The sequence below is a fragment of the Scyliorhinus torazame genome, chromosome 15 (genome assembly GCF_047496885.1).
Source record: "Scyliorhinus torazame isolate Kashiwa2021f chromosome 15, sScyTor2.1, whole genome shotgun sequence".
NCBI classification, from domain to species: Eukaryota; Metazoa; Chordata; class Chondrichthyes; order Carcharhiniformes; family Scyliorhinidae; genus Scyliorhinus; species Scyliorhinus torazame.
In genome coordinates, this window is record NC_092721.1 from 92,986,641 (window position 1) to 93,009,452 (window position 22,812).

The 22,812-nt window shown below is 47.7% G+C and overlaps 1 protein-coding gene across 1 annotated transcript in view; it reads right to left on the reverse strand.

The window, feature by feature from the left end:
- LOC140391316 (deuterosome assembly protein 1-like) overlaps positions 1 to 22,812 on the reverse strand; it is a 150,481-nt gene that overhangs the window by 80,819 nt on the left and 46,850 nt on the right. The window contains exon 3 of the mRNA XM_072475908.1: positions 8,097 to 8,192. Within this exon, the coding sequence (XP_072332009.1) occupies positions 8,097 to 8,192 (96 nt within the window). The remainder of the gene's footprint in view (positions 1 to 8,096; positions 8,193 to 22,812) is intronic.

Consider the following 22,812-nt stretch of genomic DNA (forward strand, 5'->3'; position numbering starts at 1 on the left):
ACGACGCGCCCCCAACAGGGGGGACGGCACCAGGCAGGGGGGGGGGCACTCAACAGAGATGGTAGAGCAAATGGGGATAGGAACAGGGGAAAAGGGACGGGAGAGGGGGGGAAAAGGGGGGATATGAAAGGAGAGGCTTGAAAGAGAACAACAATGAGGCTACAAAGTGCCTCAACCAAGGGCTCGGAACAAAGAATCGCTGCAAGCAACCACCAAGTACGGTCTCTGGGCGAAGGGAGACCCCAGAGTGCAGGGGACTACCCACGTGGCGGACGACAGTGGGCGGCCATGTCGGGTGCCCCCTGGACAAAGGGAAACCCCGTGGGCGGCCATCGGGTGCCCCCGGGACAAAGGGAAACCCCGGAGCGCAGTGACCAGACCACATAGGGAGAGCAGTGACAGCGGCCGTCCTGGACGGCCCCCTAACAAAGGGGGAGAGCAGGGGTGCGTATAAAAGGTAAGTATGGTTAATCACACAGGAACGGGGGGATAGAGGCCCCCACCAGGATATTCATCTGGAACGTAAGGGGACTCAACGGCCCAGTGAAAAGATCCAGAGTCCTCACCCACCTAAGAACATGAAAGCCAACAGTCTTCCTCCAAGAGCCACACCTGAGAGACCAAGTCCGACTGTGGGTAAGAAAGGGCTGTGTGGGGCAGACCTACCATTCCTGCTACGTGGCGAGTGGCAATACTGATCAGCAAGAGGACTATGTTTAGGGTGACAAAGATGGTTACGGACCCAGGGGGACAATATATCATGGTCAGCGATGCCCTGGATGGGGCACCGGTAGTACTAGTTAAAGTGTACGCGCCCAACTAGGACGAAACGAGCTTCATCACAAGGACCATGGCAGAAATCCCCGACATAGCGACGCACCAACTAGTCATGGGGGGGACTTCAACTGTGTACAGGATCCAACGACTGACAGATCAAGCTCCAAAAACGGGGAAAACCTCAAACCTGGCAAAGGAACCCGGTCATTTTATGGAACAGATGGGAGCGGTGGACCCTTGGATTTCACCCACCCAGGGGAGAAGGAATTCTCCTTCTCCCCAGTACACAACGTGTATATACCAGAATTGACTTCTTTGTGGTGGGGAAAACGGTGATTCCGGGGCTAGACAAAGTGGAATACTCCGCAATTGTGACATCCGACCACGCTCCACACTACATGGACGTGGGGCTGAAGACGGGCAGGGCCCAACGCCCCACATGAAGGTTGGACATTGCCCAACTAGCTGACAAGACCTTCAACAAAAAGATATCACAGACCATAGCATACACGGAGAACAACCAAAATGGGGAAGTCTCACCCTCCACATTCTGGGAAGCGCTAAAGGCCGTAGTAAGGGGAAATTATCACTTTCAAAGTGCGAAGAGATAGGGAGAAAAGGGCGGCTAGGCAGCAGCTGGTCAACTCCATACTGGATAAATACTCCGAGGCCCCGACCGTAGAGTTCCTGGCGGAGAGGAAAGAGTTACAAAGGAACTTTGATCTGCTCTCCACCAGGAAAGCAGTGCACCAACTCTTTCAGGCACGTGGGATCCTATACGAACACGGAGACAAAGCCAGCCGCCTGTTGGCACACTAGCTGAGAAATCAGGCAGCCACCAGAGGAATTGCACAAATCGAGGATACCAGAGGCACATTAGAAACAGAAACAGAAAAGATCAACAAAACCTTCAAGGCCTTCTATCAAGGGCTGTACACCTCAGAGCCCCCAAAGGGGGAGTCCGTGATCAAACGGTTTCTTGGATGGACTGGACATACCAGTCGTGGAGGAGGGCAGAAAACAGGGCCTGGAAGCACAACTAGCACTGGGAGAGATCATGGACAGCATAAGCTCCATGCAGGCGGGGAAGGTGCCGGGACCAGACGGGTTCCCAGCAGACTTCTACAAAAAAATTTGCGACAGTACTGGCCCCGCACCTACGGGAGATGTTCACAGACTCGCTAGCTAGGGGCACACTGCCACCTACGCTAGCACAGGCCTCAATCTCGCTGATACCTAAAAGATAAAGACCCAAAGGAATGTGGGTCATACAGACCCATCTCACTGCTGAACGCAAATGCCAAAATATTGGCCAAAATCTTAGCCAAAAGGTTAGAAGACTGTGTACCAAAGGTGGTCGCAGAGGACCAGATGGGCTTTGAAAAAGGTAGACAGCTAACCTTGAACATCAGGCGCCTGCTGAATGTGATAACAGCCCCATCCGGGGAGAGAATACCAAAGGTGATCATCTCCCTGGACGCAGAAAAGGCCTTTCGGCAGGGTCGAATGGAAGTACCTCATAGAGGTACTGGAGCGGTTCGGGCTTGGAACAGGGTTCACCTCCCGGGTAAAGCTCCTTTACAACGCTCCCATGGCAAGTGTATGGACCAACAACACCAACTCCCGATACTTCAGCTGCACAGGGGCACCAGACAAGGATGCCCACTGTCCCCACTGCTTTTTGCTCTAGCGATCGGGCCATTAGCTCTCAGAACAGCAAAAAGCTGGAGGGAGATCCGAAGGGGCGGCAGAGTCTCACTCCATGCAGATGACCTGCTCCTCTACATTTCGGACCCACAAATCAATTCCAGCCTCCCGGATTGCCTTGATCCACTACAGTTCACCTACCGCTGCAACAGGTCCACAGCACACGCCATCTCCATGGCCCTGCACTCTACCCTGGAACACCTAGATAACAAAGACACCTATGTCAGACTCCTATTTATTGACTACAGCTCAGCCTTCAACATCATCATTCCTGCAAAACTCATCTCCAAACTCCGTGGCCTTGGCCTCGGCTCCTCCCTCTGTGACTGGTTCCTGAACTTTCTAACCCACAGGCCACAATCCGTAAGGATAGGCAACAACACCTCCTCCACTATCATGCTCAACACCGATGCCCCACAAGGCTGTGCCCTCAGCCCCCTACTATACTCCTTATACACCTATGACTGTGTGGCCAAATTACCCTCCAACTTGATTTTCAAATTTGCTGATGACACTATAGTAGTGGGTCGGATTTCAAACAATGACTAGGCAGAATACCGGACTGAGATAGCAACGACCATAATCTCTCCCTCAATGTCAACAAAACGAAGGAGATTGTCATCAACTTCAGGAAGCGTAGTGGAGAACATGCCCCTGTCTACATCAATGGGAACAAAGTAGAAAGGGTCGACAGCTTCAAGTTTTTAGGTGTCCAGATCACCAACAACCAGTACTGGTCCCCCCATGCCGACACTATAATTAAGAAAGCCCACCAACGGCTTTCTCAGAAGACTATGGAAATTTGGCATGTCACCTACGACTCTCTCCAACCTCTACAGATGCACCATAGAAAGCATTCTTTCTGGTTGTATCACAGCTTGGTATGGATCCTGCTCTGCCCAAGACCGCAGGAAACTACAAAAGATTGTGAATGTAGCCCAATCCATCACGCAAACAAGCCTCCCATCCATTGACTCTGTCTACAATTCCCGCTGCCTCGGAAAGGCAGCCAGCATAATTAAGGATCCCACGCACCCCGGACATACACTCTTCCACCTTCTTCCATCGGGAAAAAGATACCAACGTTTGAGGTCACGTACCAACCGGCTCAAGAAAAGCTTCCCATTGCCATCAGACTTTTGAATGGACCTACCTCGTATTAAGTTGATCTTTTCTCTACACCTTGCTATAACTGTAACATTATATTCTGCAGTCTCTCCTTCCTTCCCTACGTACGGTATGCATTGTTTGTACAGCATGCAAGAAACAATACTTTTCACTATATACGAATACATGTGACAATAATAAATCAAATCAAAGCAGCATGGATGGAATCATCGCGCTCCTGAAAGAGTTTGGCGCCTTCTCGGGCTACAAACTCAACATGAGCAAAAGCGTGGTCTTCCTGATACACCCACAAGCAGCACTAATGAGACTGTCTTTTAAACAAGCCTGACACAAATTCCGCTAACTGGGGATCCAAATAGCCCATGACTGGAAAGGAATCCACAAATGGAACCTCAGGGGCGGCTTTCTCCGACCCCCCCCCCCCCCCCCCCCGCTGGGGTCGGAAGAGGGGGGGGGGGGTGGGGGAAGAAGGAAGAGGAAGAAGGAAGAGGAAGGAGACAGGGAACAATACTGGAGAACCAGAGAGGGGGGAGGGAGGCAAGGGAATGATAGCGGAAGGAGAGCACGGGAAACGATAACAAACTTGGAAAACACAGGAACAGAGAGCAAGGAAAATACGGGCGAAAGACAGGACGAACGGCCGAAGTGGAGGTGAACGTGAGACGACAACGGCAGCGAAAACCGTCCGGGAGAAGTGAGTAACAACACCAACACCAGATCCATTCTCGTATTACCCTCTCTGTATTGGACATAACCAATGTAATTGTTTCTCCGGCACCCAAATGTATATGTACCTCCCCAGTTTCCTTCCCCCCCCCCCCCCACAAACAGGTGTCTACTTGTGTGTTAAAAATAATATTGCTAACTGTACAGAGTTGCTGTTGTTCAGCTAGTCCACAATATCGTACCAGTTTTATTTTTTAGTTTTCTTCTCTTCTATGTATATAAATTTTATTCTGTGTACATAACTGGAAATATACTTTGTTCAAAAACCCAATAAAAACATTTTTTTAAAAAGTCATAACAGCCTGGAGCCTACAACTTTAAATCAAATTTTTGGAGGGTTACAGATCATGGAATCATTGAATTTACAGTACAGAAGGAGGCCATTTGGCCCATCGAGTCTGCACCGGCACTTGGAAAGAGCACCCCACTTAAGCCCACACCCCCACCCTAACCCCGTAATCCAGTAACTCCACCTAACCTTTTGGACCTTAGTGGCAATTTATCACGGCCAATACACCTAACCTGCACATCTTTGGACTGTGGGAGGAAACTGGAGCATCCTGAGAAAACCCACGCAGATAGGGAGAAAGTCAAACTCCACACAGACAGTGACCCAAGCCGGGAATCGAACCTTGGACCCTGGAGCTGTGAAGCCACTGTGTTAACCACTGTGCTACCGTGCCCCCCAACGATAATTGCCCAAAAGTTGAAACTTCCCAGGCAATTCCCACAGGATCCTTTCATTGGGTCCTCTGAGGGGTCCCCAGCACCCCTTCAGAGCTACATCTGGGACAAGACCAGCCGGAGACTCGAAAATCTGGGCCTTTTGTAAATTAAAAAAATGACAAAGGAAAGGCAAGGAAGTAATTTGGAATAGTAGTTGCAATCTTAAATGTACAATGTAAGATCTTCCTTCAGGCAAAGATGACCATGTTCATATTCTGATGTGTTTGGTAGGGTTCTGTTGGGTACACAGGTGACTGCTGAGGTTGATCTGCACCAGAAGGGTTCTGCTGCAAATAGGGCAGGATTATTGAGTTTTGGACGAGTTGATGACTCAGAAATTCTCTTCCTTTTTTTTTCTCTGCTTCTGATATTTCTTTGCTTTAAGGAGGCTGCACAGTTTTCTATTTGGTTGCACCAAGTCCTTGGCAAGCTTCAGTACAGGGACCTCAACTATTTATAATCTATATCAATTACTTGGATGAAAGGACCAAGTGTATTGTTGTCAAATTGGTTAATAATAACAAAAATGGGAAAGGAAAGCAGGTTGCGAGGAGGATACAAGGAATGGGATATGGAAAGGTTACGTGAATGGGCAAAGAATTTGGCAGATGAAGTATGTGGGAAAATGGAAAGTGTTCCACTTTGCACGAAGTGTAGAAAAGCAGAGCATTATTTAATTGGAGAGAAACTGTAGAATGCTGCAGTATAAAGGAATCTTGGTGTCCTTGGACATAATCACATAAAGTTAGCATGTAGATGCACGAAAGTTTTAGAAAGGCAAATGGAATATTGGCCTTCACGGTGAGGGGCATGGAGTTCAAAAGTAGGGAAGTCTTGCTACAACTTTGTAGGGCATTGCTGAGACCATACCAAGAGTATGCGGTGTTCAATTTTGGTCTCTTTACTTAAGGAGGAATACACATGTATCGGAAGCAGTTCAGAGAAGGTTACTAGGCTGATTCTTGGGATGAAGAAATTGTCTTGTGAGGAAAGGTTGTGCAGGTTGGAGCGATAGAGGTGATCTTTTTGGAACAAGAAAGATTCTGAGAAGACCTAACAGGGTAGATGCTGAGAGGATGGGGGAATCTAGAACAAGGTGCACATTTTAAAAATAAGGGGCGTCATTCTCCGCCGGCGGGAGTCTCCGTTTTGCCGGCGCCCGGGGGTTTCCCGACGGCATGGGGCTGCCCCACAATGGGAAACCCCATTGACCGGCCGGTGTAACGGAGACTCCCGCCGGCGGGTCGGGGCAGAAATGTGGCGGGGCGGGATGGAGAATTTTGCTCAAGGAGTCTCATTTAAGATGGGGTTGAGTAGGAATTTCTTCTCTAAGAGGGTTGTCAGCCTTTGGAATTCTCCTCTACAGAGAGAAATGGAGGTTGTGTCACTGAATATATTCACAGTTGTATTAGATAGATTTTTGGTTTACAATGGAGTCAAGCTTTATGAGAAAGAGACAGAAAAGTGGAGGTTATAATCAGATTAGTCATGACCTTATTGAAGGGTAAAGCCAGCTTGATGGGCCAAATAGCCATTCCTGCCCCTATTTCTTCTGATACTATATGATCTGATGATTCTGCCAGGAATCAAAGTCAATATCGAACTCCCAGGCTTGGATAAGAGAGTGTCAGGCATTTTGTTTACATGACCAGCCCAACTCAGTTGTGACTGTCTGAATATGGTGTGGATGTTTGACATGCTCCTCAGTGCCTGGTACTAATGCAAGATACCTGCAAAGACAAATGAGGATGTGAATGCAGCCATCCTGTGGTCTATTTTAACCAGACGGTCTCTCTTGATGCAAAGCTGTATGGTTTGACAGACCGTTGTATTTTGGGCCTTTTCCTTCCTGATCCAAAATGGATTTTTCTATGATTGAATGTGTTTTAGATTCCTTGTACACTAATGTCATTTTCCTCAGGTTCTTCTGTTGGAAGTGGGATTTACTCAAGGCAGTGGTTGACTGGGGCAGGAACATTGAGGAAGAACCAGAATCACTTCTCAACATTCAAGGCAATTGTTATGGGAGAGGCGCTTCAGAACCCCAAAATGTATCATGGAGTTCAACCAACCTCTCCCTTTAATGGATTTGTTGCTTTTCCTAGCACACGGCTTTTTCCTGGGGTGTGGGATTACAATTATGGACACGTGGGTTTTTAAACACAAAACACTGTTTATTCCATGAACTCAACTTAACATCTTAAATAAACATTGGATCTCTTAACACCCCTTACTTTAAAGATAACTCAGAAAATATTGCAACAGTAAATAATTCCTTAAAATGTTCCTTCAAACTTCCAAGAGACTTAACACCTTTAAACAAAATCACATCAGGTTAAAGGCTTTACAATTATGAGTTTAAATCACCCAAATGATCCAGAGATGGTCTTTTATGGCAGACATCACAGCTCACTGCCAAACACAGACACACAAGCTCTTTCCCTCAACTGCCAAACTAAACTGCAAAACTAAACTGCAAAATGGCTGACCTGACCTCCGCTCCACCCACTCTCTGACATCACTGTTTTCTTAAAGGTACATTGCGTAAACATCCATGTCTTAAACGTACCCTCACATGACACAATGAACACTACTGCTATATAACAGGATGAAAGGATTGAGAGTGACACATTCTTTATCCAGAGCTGTCTGCTGAGCCAAGAGTAAACTCTGACTATAATCCCATTGGCCAGGAATTTCCTTGGAGCTGCTTCGACTCTGCATCATCATTTTCCAGGAAATGAGACAACACCCCCACTGATCTGTATAAACCGAGTTATTGCTGCATTTCCAATGTGAAGTTATGGGTGATGCAGGGACAGTTCAGAAAATTACAAGCCATTATTTTCAGCTTCTAATCACCAGCTTAAAATGCTGGTCCCAATGATAAACCATTTTCAAAAAATATTGAACTCAAGTTTTCTAATCAGAGGATTTCAGTATTTACTAATTGTACTATGACTTTCTCCTCCAGCAAACAATTGCTTAAAACTTTGGTTGAATATTTCACAGAAACTATATATTTCACTTACATCAGATTTAAAGGATTTAAGCCGTTCTTCGTACTTCTGTATTAATTCTCTGTGAGAGTTTTCAAAGTCTTCCAGCTGCTGACGAAGATTACCCACCTATAAAACAAATTGTTTATTTCTTCATTGAGCAGTTACAGAATCAAAGAATGGTTATTGCACGCAAGGAGGCCATTCAACTGTTAGATGCTTTGCATGCAGGTACAAGGACAAATTTATTGATTTTCTTCTCTCAGTATAAGGTACTTCTGCTTGAAGGAAGCATGAATTCAAGATTCAACATAAGTAGCTCTATCTCCAACTTATGCTCCCTTTGAATATGGCTCCTGGGTTTTGCTTTCCTGCCTATTCCCCATATCCCTTGATTCCCTGCAAGCCCAATATTAGATGCAATAGAGCATCCACAACCCTCTGGGGAGGGAATTCCAAAGATTCACAACCTTTTGAGTGACGTAACTTCTCCTCACCTCAGTATCAAACAATTGACCCCTTATCATGAGACCATGCCTGCATGTTTTCGATTCCCCAACAAGCCGAAACAATCCCTCCATGTCCACCCTCTAAAAAGCCTTCAGAATCTTGTGCATTTCAATGAGATAGCCTCTCATTTCTCTAAACTGCAGAGAATAAAGGCTCAATTTACTCAGCCACTCATCATAGTGTCGTGTGAGGGTCCCTTTAAGAAAAGTGTGTTTCTCAATAGCTGCAGTGTGTCATTGTGTGGGTGGAGCTGAGCTGTGTTTCTGGCTTTTTACTTTCGGTTTGAGCTGGAAGCTGTCTTTTGGCTCTGAGTTTTAGTTTTATTTTCAGTTGGGCAGCTGCAATCAAACCAAGGAGGTGTTTAGGTCTCTCTCTCTGTCTACTAAAGAATGTCTCCAGATCACTTGATGATTTAAAAGTTATACCAGTTTCTGTAAGGAATGCAAACCTACTGTCTTTGTTATAAAGGGTTTTTGACTTATGGATATTGTTAGGAAAGTTATTAAGGGTTACCTAGAGAGTACTGTATCTGTGGGCATTATCAATGTTGGTAGTTGATAAGATGTTTACTGTGTTTATATAAAATGTTATCTGGATTCTTAAATGTTTGTTTAAACATACTTTATATCTCTGTTGCATCACACCTGTAAAGTGGGCCCTTGTGCTCCCCATAACCAAAATCTATTAAAAATTGTAGGTCAGGTAAACTCCATGATGTACTATGATGTTCTCTAAACCCTGGCCCATAATAATAGGACAACTCTCTCATTCTAGGGACTAATTTAGTGAACCTTCGCTGTACTGTCTCCAATGCAAGTGTATCCCTCCTTATGTGGAGGCCAAAACTGCACACAATGTTCCGGATGTAGACTCCACAAATCCCTGTACACTTGTAGCATAACTTCCAGTATTCCTATTCCTTGCAATGAAGTACAACATGACATTTGCCTTCCAAATTGCTTGCTGTACTTCTATGTTCCTGTACGAGCACACTCAAGTCTCATTGAATATCAAAACTAACTTAGAAATTTCTCCTCTATTTAAAAATATTCTGCTTTTCTATTCTTATAACCAAAGTGAATAACTTCACACTTCCCTACATTATACACCATCTGCCATCTGTTTCCTACACACCTCTTTGCAGCCTTTGTGTGTCCTCATCACAGCTTATGCTTCCATCTAGCTTTGTATCATCAATAAATGTAGATATATTACTTTATAAAAGCAAATTACTGTGGATGCTGGAATCTGAATCCAAAGAGAAAATGCTGGAAAATCTCAGCAGGTCTGGCAACATCTGTAGGGAGAGAAAATAGCTAACGATTTGCGTCCAGGGGACCCTCTGTCAAAGCTAAAAGATAGAGAAAGTGGGAAATATTTATACTGTGGAGTGAGAGATACATTGAATGAAAGATATATTATTTTGTCTCTTCATCTAAGCCATTAACATAGATTGTAAATATCCGAGATCTCGGCACTGATCCTTCCTTGCTCTACTATTATTCACTGTCTGCCAACTTGAAAATGCCCCATTTATGCCCACCCTGCTTCCTGTCTGTTAACCAATACTCTATCCATTCTAATATGACTCACAATTCCATCTTGCCTATTAATCTTTTGCATGGGATTTTATCAAAAACATGACAATATACAACATCTATTTGTTTCCCTTTACCTATGCTCAAGTTACATCTTCAAAACACTAATACATTTGTCAAACAGGTTTTCCCTTTAGTAAAACCATGCTGGCTTGTTCGAATCAATCAATGCTCTAAGTAAGACTTCCTTAATAATAGATTCCATAATGTTCCCAATGACTGATGTTAGGCTAACTGGCCTATAGTTCATTATTTTCTCTCTCTTCCCTTTCTTGAAAGCTGTGTAACATTTACTAATTTCCAATCTTGGTGGAATGTGGATTGGTCAGAAGTTGTGCTGCCTCTGCAGACTTCTCTTCCTTTTCCTGAAGCCTGAGGGTATATGCAGCTCAAGGGGGATGTGAAAGCCACTGGGCATTTGTGAAACACAAAAGCAGGTAATTAGTTAACCCTTCACATTCTAAAGCACATTCAGATACACACCAAGGGCGGGATTCTCCGACCCCCCGCCGGGTCGGAGAATTGCCGGGGCGGTGGCGTGAATCCCGCCCCCGCCAGCTGCCGAATTCTCCGGCGTCGGAGATTTGGCGGGGCGGGAATTGCGCCGTGCCAGTTGGCGGGCTCCCCCCGGCGATTCTCCGGCCCGTGATGGCCCGAAGTCCCGCCCGTTCTATGCAGGTCCCGCCGGCGTAAATTGGAGTTGGTCCCTTACCGGCGGGACCTGGCGGCGCGGGCGGGCTCCGGGGTCCTGGGGTGGGCGCGGGGTGATCTGGCCCTGGGGGGTGCCCCACGGTGGCCTGGCCCACGATCGGGGCCCACCGATCCGCGGGTGGGCCTGTGCTGTGGGGGCACTCTATTCCTACGCGCCAGCCGTGTAAGTCTCCACGATGGCCGGCATGAAGTCAGCAGCCGCTGACGCTCCCGCGCATGCGCGGACCCGCACCGGCCGGCGGAGTCCCTTCAGCCCCGGCTGGCGTGGCGCCAAAGGCCTTCCACGCTGGCCAGCGGGGCGCAAACCACTCCGGCGCCGGCCGAGGATTCCGCACTTTTGGGGCGGCTCAACACCGGAGTGGTTCCCGCCACTCCACTGCGCAGTTTCTGCGCGCCCCACCGATTCCCGGAGAATCCTGCCCCATACCTTTAACCATAATTGCGGTGCCTTATCATGCAACCCCCACACCCCATTCCAAAGTCCCCCTCTGCTTAGTGCACTAAGCACCATTAGCAACATGTTCCAAGTGCCTCTAACACTGCCTTTGGCTCCATCTTTTTTTTTTTTAGAAAATATTTTATTTAAGCATTTGTAATTTTCACAGTTTAACACATTAATATTTCTTAAACAACCGCATGGGCCGACTCACGCAAAAAAACTAAAAAAACAGTGTCTCCTCCTGCCCACAACCTATTCACTAATTACCCGTATACGGAGTTCCCTGTCCTTGTCTAACACTACCATGCCTCCTATTTTCTTCCCCCCCCACCCCCTCCTTGCTGCTGATGTTCAATTTTCTTTGAAGAAGTCGATGAACGGTTGCCATCTCTGGACGAACCCCTGAGTTGATCCTCTCAAGGCAAACTTGATTTTTTTTCCAGGCTGCGAAACCCTGCCACATCGCTGACCCACACACCTGACTTTTGGGGCTCCGAGTCCCTCCATCCCAGCAAAATCCGGCTCCGGGCCACCAGGGAGAAGAAGGCCAGGACATCAGCCTCCCTCCCACCTTGGCCCCAGGATCATCCGATACCCCAAATATTGCCAGTTCTGGACTCGGAGTTACCCTCCCTTCCAGGACTTCTGACATAACGTCCGCAAATCCCTGCCAGAATCCCCTCAACTTCGGACATGTCCAGAACATATGTACATGGTTAGCCGAGCTACCTCCACAAACCCCACATCTGTCCTCCACCTCGTCAAAAAACCTGCTCATCCGGGGTACCATCATGTGGGCCCTGTGGACCACTTTGAACTGGATCAGGCTAAGCCTGGCACAGGACGAGGATGAATTGACTCCTTTCAAGGCTTCTTCCCACTTTTCCATTTTTAGCTCCTCTTCCCACTTCCGCTTCACCTCCCTGATCGGGGCCCCCTCCCACTCCATCAACTCCTTGTATATCTCTGAAATCCTCCTCTCTCCAACCCCAGTTTTTGACATCACCTTGTCCTGTAGTCCCCTCAGGGGAAGGCGAGGGAGGTTTGGAACCTGCCTTCGTAGAAAGTCCCGGACCTGAAGGTATCGAAACCCATTCCCGCCCGGTCGCTCAAACTCCTCCTCTAGTGCCTTCATGGCCGGAAAGCCCACCTGGATAAATAAATCCCCAAATCTCTCGATCCCTGCCTGCTGCCACCTCCTGAAGCCCCCATCTAGCCTTCCCGGGACAAACCTGTAATTGTTACAAATCAGAGACCACACTGATGCCCCCTCCAATCCCATGTGCTGCCTCCATTGCCCCCATACCCTTAGGGCTGCCACCACCACAGGGCTTGTAGAGTACATAGCCGGCGAGAACGGCAGGGGCGCTGTTAGCAAAGCCTCCAAACTCATACCCTTGCAGGATGCTGCTTCCACTCGCTCCCAGGCCGACCCCTCCCCCACTACCACTTCCTGACCATCAATATTTTGGCCGCCCAGTAAGAATTAATAAAGTTCGGGGAGGCCAGGCCCCCCTCTCCGCGACCCCGCTCCAGGAGTGCCCTCTTTACTCTAGGGGTTTTCCCCGCCCACACACAACCTGTAATTGCCACGTTTATTTTTCTAAAAAAAACCTTTGGGACAAAAATCGGAAGGCATTGAAAAAAGAAAAGCAGTCTTGGGAGGACTGTCATCTTCACCGTCTGGACCCTTCCCGCTAACGTCTGCGAGAGCATGTCCCATCTGTGGAAATTCCTTTTCATTTGGTCGACAGCTTTGCCCAGATTTAACTTGTGGAGCTGTCCCCACTCTTTAGCCACTTGAGTCCCTAAATATCTAAAACTCCCGCCACCACTTTAAAAGATAACTCCCGCAGTCTCGTTTCCTGCCCCCGTGTTTGGATCACAAACATCTCACTCTTTCCCATATTCAACTTTAGCCTGAAAATCGCCCAAGTTCTCCTAATACCTGAATGAAAAATGAAAATCGCTTATTGTCACAAGTCGGCTTCAAATGAAATTACTGTAAAAAGCCCCTAGTCACCACATTCCGGCACCTGTTCGGGGAGGCTGGTACGGGAATTGAACCGTGCTGCTGGCCTGCCTTGGTCTGCTTTAATAGCCAGCCATTTAGCCCAGTGTGCTAAACCATCCCCTCCATGATTTTGTTCATCCCCCCCGCCCCCCACCCAGTCTGTAACATAAAGCAGCAAGTCATCTGCACAGAGAGAGACCCTGTGCTCCAACCCTCCGCTCACTGTCCCCCGCCATGCACTCAATGCTCTAAGGGCCATTGCTAAAGGCTCAATGGCCAGGGCAAACCGTAATGGGGAGAGCGGGCATCCCTGCTTTGTCCCTCTCACGAGGTTAAAGTATTCTGACCGGGCTAGTTTGGTTCTCACATTTGCCACCGGGGCCTGATTTAACAGCTGGACCCAGTCCACAAATCCCTGCCCAAACCCAAACCTGCCTAAAATATCCCATAAGTTTGTCCACTCCAGGTCGAAAGCCTTCTCCGTGTCCAATGGCTACTACCACCTCAGCTTCACGCCCCTCAGCTGGCATCATTATAACATTAAGTAGCCGTCTAATATTGGACATCAGGTGCCTGCCCTTCACAAATCCTGTCTGATCCTCACCTATTACCTCCGGGACACAGACCTCTGGTGGCCAAGATCTTTGCCAGTAATTTAGCATCTACATTTAAAAGGGAAATTGGTCTGTACGATCCACAGCTCTCCGGGTCCTTGTCTCACTTCAGGATGAGAGAGATTGATGCCTGAGGTAGCGTTGGGGGAAGCACTCCCAACTCCTTGGATTCATTGAAAGCCTTACCTAACAGCAGTCCCACCAGCCCCGAAAACATTTCATAAAATTCCACTGGGAATTCGTCAGATCCCGGGGCCTTACCTGATTGCATTGCCCCAATCCGTCTATCATTCACCAAGCCCAATTGGGCTCCCAAGACTTCCACCAGCTCCTCATTTACCTTCGGGAACTCTAGCCTCTCCAGGAATTGGTTTATTCCCTCCTCCTCCACAGGGGGTTCCGACTCATAGAATTCACGAAACACGTCACTAACCGCCCCCTCACTACTTTCCCCCTCAAATCCCCCTGACGCTCCTTCAGGAGCTCCTCATTCAGAGACTCTGCATATCTCCTATCCATAAGTAAGATTTCTTCTACTAGCCTGTCCAACTCCGCCCATTCCCTGTGGACCCGAATCGAAAAATATTCCCCTCTGATGACCGCTTTCAATGCTTCCCACACCACCCCAGCCGCGGTCTCTCCCATGCCGTTGGTTTTTATATACCCCCGAATGGCCTCCTTCATTTGCTCACATATCTTATCGTCTGCTAACAGCCCTGCATCCAGCCTCCACTGTGGGCGCTGAGAATTTCCCGTGTTCGCCTGTAGGTCTAGCCAATGTGGCACATGGTCCGATACTACGATTGCTGAATACTGTGTCCACCACCCCCGTTAACAATGTTTTGTCCAGTATTAAAAAAAATCGATCCTGGAGTATGCCTTGTGCACATGAGAGTAGAATGAATATTTCTTGCTCCTTGGCCTCTCAAATCTCCACGGATCACCACACCCCCATGTGCTCCATGAACCGCCGCAGCTCTTTCGCCATTGCTGATACTTTCCCCGACCGAGAGCTCGACCGGTCCATCCTAAGAGCCAAGACCGTGTTAAAATCACCCCCCATAATCAACCGGTGCGAGTCGAGGTCCGGGATTTTCCCCAGCATCTTCCTAACAAACGCAATGTCATCCCAGTTTGGGGCATATATATTTACCAACACCACTGTCATTCCCTCCAGTTTCCCGCTAATCATAATAAATCTGCCTCCCAGGTCTGTCTCCATTTTCCCCAACTCAAACACCACCTTTTTGTTAATCAGGATGGCCACCCCCCTTGTTTTAAAGTCCAATCCTGAATGGAACACCTGTCCGACCCATCCCTTTTTCAGTCTAAATTGATCCCCCAGTTTCAAGTGTGTCTCCTGTAACATGGCCACGTCTGCCTTTAACTGTCTCAAGTATGCGAACACACGTGCCCTCTTGACCGGCCCATTCAGGCCACGAACATTCCACATAACCAGTCTGGTTGGGGGAGCTTTTGCCCCCCTCCCCTATCGATCCGCGATGACCTTTCCGATGCCAGCCCATGGCCCGCATTTCCCCATATCCGCCCCTCGGCAGCAACTGCCATCTAGTCTCCATCTCCAGCCTGCTGAAAGTCCCCTAATCGTCAGCAGTCGCCCCCTACCCCGTTACCTTTCAGCTCACCCCGCACTTCGCTTCCGTTAACCTGCCTTACCAGCTAGCCAAGCAGGTCGTGCCCCTGGCGCCTAGGATTCAACCAGCTGCTGGATCTTTACCCCCCAACTCTTAACATAAGCACAGAAAGCAAACAAACCATCCACTTAAGGTCTAGGCTCAACGGCCCACCCCTCCCCTTTACAACGTCTTATCAATCCCATCCCTTCAAACAGAGCCCCAAACAATGGAGCCCCAAACAATGGACGTGAAAACAAACAGGATAAACGGAAAGGCAGACAAAATTATGCATGCAAAAACTCGGACAGATGTCTTTCCTTCCTAGAACATCTCAATTTGAGGACTTTTCTTCACCCCCCTCCATTTTTTCCTTTTTTTATATTTTTACAAAAAAAAAGGAAGAAACTGTACCTTGGTACATACACAAAAAGGTCAAAGTTAGATAACTCAGAAATCCTTCTCTTCCTGGACATCGCAACTCAAGTTACAGTGCACCACAGAACTTTTTGATTTAAATCGTTACCGACCAGTTTTTTCTTTTTTTCAAGTCTTTATGGGTCCCCCAGGTTGTTGTCTTTCATAAAGCCCGCCACTCCTTCGGCGAGCCAAAATATAGTTCCTGGTCCTCATAGGTTACCCAAAGACGGTGAATAGCGAGAGGCCAAAAATGAGAACAGCACCAGACGCCAAACAGTTTGCAATGCAACCAGCCCGCTCCCATAAGCAAAATCGGGATCTCGCTGAGACGAGAAACCAATTATCACCCCTCAAGCACAATTTCCATACAATTAACGCGAGCCACCCCATATCCAACCGGCCTCCTTTCGCTTGAGCAAGAGCGTAACGAGGCCAGAAGATCGTGCCCTTTGTCTCTGGCTGCACAATATAATAGGCTAGCATCAATCTGTATGTTGTATTTTCAGGACAAGAGGGTCCACACTGTTAGCGAGATGGCCCAGACTAGGGGTGGACCCATGAGGCTATGGCCAATGGTAATTTTGAGATGGCGGCAATGAGGCTGCCCTCACAGGTCATTGTCAAAGATGGAGACGCGGACTTCCGGTAGCGACCATGCTGTGAACGGTCGCACATTTAGCAGCTCCCGCTCTTGGTGGTTTTTTTTAACGGCTTTTAAACTGGGTTTTCGCGGAAATTATTTTCTAACATAAGTGGATAAAAGTGAGAGGAGGAGAAGGCGACACCTATCCTATGGAAGTATGCTCAAAAAATAATCGCAAAAGAAGGAATCAAAAGCTGTTTGGAAGTGAGGATCTGAGCTTGGTGGCTGCAATGGCAGAGAAGCTAGGATGGCCCCGCCGGCTCAATTGTCGATGGATCGGTTGGTTACATACCTGGATGAGAAGTTAGCCCGGCACCGTAAGGAGTATGCGGAGGACCTGACCAAGGTGGTAGCCTCGATTAAGGAGGCTGTCGACCGGATGGAGGTGACAGTGATGGCCCAGGGACAATCGATCCAAAAGCTACAGGAGCAGGCGACGGAACAAGAGGAGCAATCCACTGGGATGGAACTGCAAATTGGCAATGGGATCGGTAAAAGCGGCTGCTGGAAAAGGTGGAAGACCTGGAGAATCGTTCCCACAGGCAGAACATTTGGTTCGTCGATCTGCCAGAGGGAAAGGAAGGATCGGATGCCGGTGCGTACGTTGTGAAGATGTTCCAGAAAATGATGGGGGCAGAGGCGTTCGACAGGCCGTTGGGGGTGGACCGGGCTCACAGGGCACTTATGCGCAAGCCCCAGGGTCGTGAGCCCCCGAGGGCGTTGGTGGTGAGGCTGCACCGATTCCTGGACAAGGAACGCATCATGAGATGGGCTAGGGAGACAAAACGGTTTGTATGGGAAGAAGCCGAGATCCAGGTTTACCAAGACTTGGGAGCAGAACTTGCAAAGAGGCGGGCGAGTTTTAATAAAGTTAAAGCGGCCCTGTATGCGAAGGGAATAAAATATCCAACGGCCTCCTGTCACTCAGCTGTCTCCCCAGCAAGTACTCACGCTGACGCCGATTAGTACTCTTTCTGGAAGACGTGAACCTGGCGGAGGGGCTTCTGTGGGGAGGTGAGTAGCCATCTTTGCTTAGAGGCAAAGATCCTGGGGGCGCTGAGCTTGCTGCCTGTGCTCAGTGGGGGGGTGGGGGACTCCCAGCTGGGGCTGGGAGACTCTCCGCAGGGGTGGGCTGCCTTAGGAGTGTTTGGGGGGGGGGTGTTCGTTTCATTTTTGTATTGTGCATTTTGATCTGAAGAAATTACCCCAAACTGAATTGTATCTTGAATGTAACTCACCCATCTGTATTTGCGTTGGACAAACAACTTTTTAGATTCTGTATTCGTATAAAATTTGACTTGATCAATAGACTTTGAAACTGACATAAAGAAAGCTGTACTTGACTTCACCCAAGAAGCTCAGTCTCGAGTTCTGTAAGATTGATAAATAGTGCGGCGACACATAAATATATTAACAAAATATAGATTCATCAATTGGCGTAGTCGGACAAATGGAGAAAAAACAGAGCAGCCCAAAGGCAGACCGTGCCAGAGAGGCCCCCAGAAAACCACAGACCGAAGACCAGGAACCGTGCCGGGTATGAGGTGTCGATTCATAGGCTAAGTGGCCAGACGACAGATTCGCAGATCGGATGATCGGAAGACTTCGCTCTGAAAATCAACTGAGGTAAGACATCAACTTTGCCTCATTTCAAGCCGCAACGGCTCGTGAAACTTCCCCTACCGACAAAAGAACCTTAGAAGAAAAGGCTGAAATATTGGTGTTGCAAGTACTTTAGTCAGTTATTTATCGGAAGAGTTAAAAGGACAAAGAAAATGGTCCCCACTGCTTCGGAAGAGGTATGGGGGACATATAGCCCTAAAAATGCCCCCATTGCCTCCAAGCATGCTGCGGAGCTTCCCTCGGTCTCGAGGGGCAGCCGAGCTCCACCAGTTATGTCTACTGAAAATTTGTTCAGAGATCTCAAATCTCCTTTTAATCGGCAATTTGATTTGGCCGAAGCAAATGCAGAAATTGAATTAAAAAACATTACCAAGAGCAAATGGTCCTTTGGAAATATAAGGAGAGTTTGGGGAAAAACTACCTTCAGCGTATGAAAGGTCATAAAACATTACAGAGAGGAAAGTTTTTCTTTTTTTATCTAGAGGGGATGGCAGGGAAGGTAGTGCAATGTTCCTTCTGCAGAATGTTTGAGGTGAGGGACGCCATCAGTGTCCCTGCTGATTTCATTTGTGGGAAGTGCACTCATCTCCAGCTCCTCAGAAACCGAGTTAGGGAACTGGAGCTGGAGCTGGATGAACTTCGGATCATTCGAGAGGCAGAGGCGGTCATAGATAGAAGCTTCAGGGATGTAGTTACTCTGAAGAATAAAGATAGATGGGTGACGGTGAGGGGGGCTGGAAGGAAGCAGTCAGTACAGGGACCCCCTGTGGTCATTCCCCTTAGTAACAAGTATACCGCTTTGGATACTGTTGGGGGGGGGGGACTTACCAGGGGTAAGCCATGGGTTACAGGTCTCTGGCACAGAGTCTGTACCTATTGCTCAGAAGGGAAGGGGGGGAGAGGAGTAGAGCATTAGTCATTGGAGACTCCATAGTTAGGGGGATAGATAGGAGATTCTGTGAGAACGAGAGAGACTCGTGGTTGGTGTGTTGCCTCCCAGGTGCCAGGGTGTGTGATGTCTCGGATCGTGTTTTCGGGATTCTTAAAGGGGAGGAGGAGCAGCCCCAAGTCGTGGCCCAGATAGGTACCAATGACATAGGTAGGAAAAGGGATAGGGATGTAAGGCAGGAATTCAGGGAGCTAGGGTGGAAACTTAAATCTAGGACAAACAGAGTTATTATCTCTGGGTTGTTACCCGTGCCACGTGATAGCAAGACGAGGAATAGGGGGAGAGAGAGGAGTTGAACACATGGCTACAGGGATGGTGCAGGAGGGAGGGTTTCAGATTTCTGGATAATTGGGGCTCATTCTGGGGTCGGTGGGACCTCTACAAACGGGATGGTCTACACCTGGACCAGAGGGGTACTAAATATCCTGGGGGGGATATTTGCTAATGCTCTTCAGGAGGGTTTAAACTAGTTCAGCAGGGGCTTGGGAACCTGAATTGTAGCTCCAGTATATAGGAGGTTGAGAGTAGTGAGGTCATGAGTAAGGTTTCAAAGTTGCAGGAGTGTACCGGCAGGCAGGAAGGTGGTTTAAAGTGTGTCTTCTTCAATGCCAGGAGCATCCGGAATAAGGTGGGTGAACTTGCGGCAAGGGTTGGTACCTGGGACTTCGATGTTGTGGCCATTTCGGAGACATGGATAGAGCAGGGACAGGAATGGTTGTTGCAGGTGCCGGGGTTTAGATGTTTCAGTAAGCGCAGGGATGGTGGTAAAAGAGGTGGAGGGATGGCATTGTTAGTCAAGGACAGTATTACGGTGGCAGAAAGGACGTTTGATGAGGACTCGTCTACTGAGGTAATATGGGCTGAGGTTAGAAACAGGAAAGGAGAGGTCACCCTGTTAGGGGTTTTCTATAGGCCTCCGAAAAGTTCCAGAGATGGAGAGGAAAGGATTGCAAAGATGATTCTGGATAGGAGCGAAAGCAACAGGGTAGTTGTCACGGGGGACTTTAACTTTCCAAATATTGACTGGAAACGCTATAGTTTGAGTACTTTAGATGGGTCCGTTTTTGTCCAATGCGTGCAGGAGGGTTTCCTGACACAGTATGTAGATAGGCCAACGAGAGGCGAGGCCATATTGGATTTGGTACTGGGTAATGAACCAGGACAGGTGTTAGATTTGGAGGTAGGTGAGCACTTTGGTGATAGTGACCACAATTCGATTACGTTTACTTTAGTGATGGAAAGGGATAGGTATATACCGCAGGGCAAGAGTTATATCTGGGGGAAAGGCAATTATGATGCGATGAGGCAAGACTTAGGATGCATCGGATGGAGAGGAAAACTGCAGGGCATGGGCACAATGGAAAGGTGGAGCTTGTTCAAGGACCAGCTACTGCGTGTCCTTGATAAGTATGTACCTGTCAGGCAGGGAGGAATTGGTCGAGCAAGGGAACCGTGGTTTACTAAAGCAGTCGAAACACTTGTCAAGAGGAAGAAGGAGGCTTATGTAAAGATGAGACTTGAAGGTTCAGTTAGGGCGCTCGAGAGTTACAAGTTAGCTAGGAAGGACCTAAAGAGAGAGCTGAGAAGAGCTAGGAGGGGACATGAGAAGTCTTTGGCAGGTAGGATCAAGGGTAACCCTAAAGCTTTCTATAGATATGTCAGGAATAAACGAATGACTAGGGTAAGAGTAGGGCCAGTCAAGGAGAGTAGTGGGAAGTTGTGCTTGGAGTCCGAGGAGATAGGAGAGGTGCTAAATGAATATTTTTCGTCAGTATTCACACTGGAAAAAGACAATGTTGTCGAGGAGAATACTGAGATTCAGGCTACTAGACTAGAAGGGCTTGAGGTTCATAAGGAGGAGGTGTTAGCAATTCTGGAAAGTGTGAAAATAGATAAATCCCCTGGGCCGGATGGGATTTATCCTAGGATTCTCTGGGAAGCTAGGAAGGAGATTACTGAGCCTTTGGCTTTGATCTTGAAATCATCTTTGTCTACAGGAATAGTGCCAGAAGACTGGAGGATAGCAAATGTTGTCCCCTTGTTCAAGAAGGGGAGTAGAGACAACCCCGATAACTATAGACCAGTGAGCCTTACTTCTGTTGCGGGCAAAATCTTGTAAAGGTTTCTAAAAGATAGGATGTATAATCATCTGGAAAGAAATAATTTGATTAGAGATAGTCACACAGTTTTGTGAAGGGTAGGTCGTGCCTCACAAACCTTATTGAGTTCTTTGAGAAGGTGACCAAACAGATGGATGAGGGTAAAGCAGTTGATGTGGTGTATATGGATTTCAGTAAAGCATTTGATAAGATTCCGCACGATAGGCAACTGCAGAAAATACAGAGGCATGGGATTCAGGGTGATTTAGCAGTTTGGATCAGAAATTGGCTAGCTGGAAGAAGACAAAGGGTGGTGGTTGATGGGAAATGTTCAGACTGGAGTCCAGTTACTAGTGGTGTACCACAAGGATCTGTTTTGGGGCCACTGCTGTTTGTCATTTTTATAAATGACTTGGAGGAGGGCGTAGAAGGATGGGTGAGTAAATTTGCAGATTACACTAAAGTTGGTGGAGTTGTGGACAGTGCGGACGGATGTTACAAGTTACAGAGGGACATAGATAAGCTGCAGCGCTGGGCTGAGAGGTGGCAAATGGAGTTTAATGCAGAAAAGTGTGAGGTGCTTCATTTTGGAAGGAATAACAGGAAGACAGAGTACTGGGCTAATGGTAAGATTCTTGGCAGTGTGGATGAGCAGAGAGATCTCGGTGTCCATGTACATAGACCCCTGAAAGTTGCCACCCAAGTTCATCGGGTTGTTAAGAAGGTGTGCGGTGTGTTAGCTTTTATTGGTAGAGGGATTGAGTTTCGGAGCCATGAGGTCATGTTGCAGCTGTACAAAAGTCTGGTGCGGCCGCATTTGGAGTATTGCGTGCAATTCTACTCGCCGCATTATAGGAAGGATGTGGAAGCATTGGAAAGGGTGCAGAGGAGATTTACCAGAATGTTGCCTGGTATGGAGGGAAGATCTGATGAGGAAAGGCTGAGGGACTTGAGGCTGTTTTCGTTAGAGAGAAGGCGGTTAAGAGGTGACTTAATTGAGGCATACAAGATGTTCTAAGCCATCAAATCTGTTTTTTAAACCTCAGCTATATCTCAAGTCTCCAAAGCAAACAACTCTGCCACAGGCGGAAGCAGAAATAATTCTAACCAAGACTGTACCGGTAGCTCCGGCATTGTTGCAAGCTGCTGCTGACATGACAAGTATGAATACTCTGATAGAGACTCCACAAGGGGGGTCTGGCCAACAAGACTCTCACTCTGAGGCCGACCAAAACTTTCTGCTAACCCCACTTCAAAAGGCTCCGAGATTATCACTACACGAGGTTTTGAACAAAGAAAGCCTGTTAACTTGAACAATGATAGTTACAAAAAAGAAGAACCCAGTGACAGACGAAGTGTAATACAACTTAACCCACTAAGCAGCAAACAATTTAAAGTTGAAGCAAACCAAACAGCCAGAAATGATGTAGCAATCACTAAATTTCAATCCGACGAAGATTGAGTTTATGATTCGTCAGATCCCAAATAAATTTAT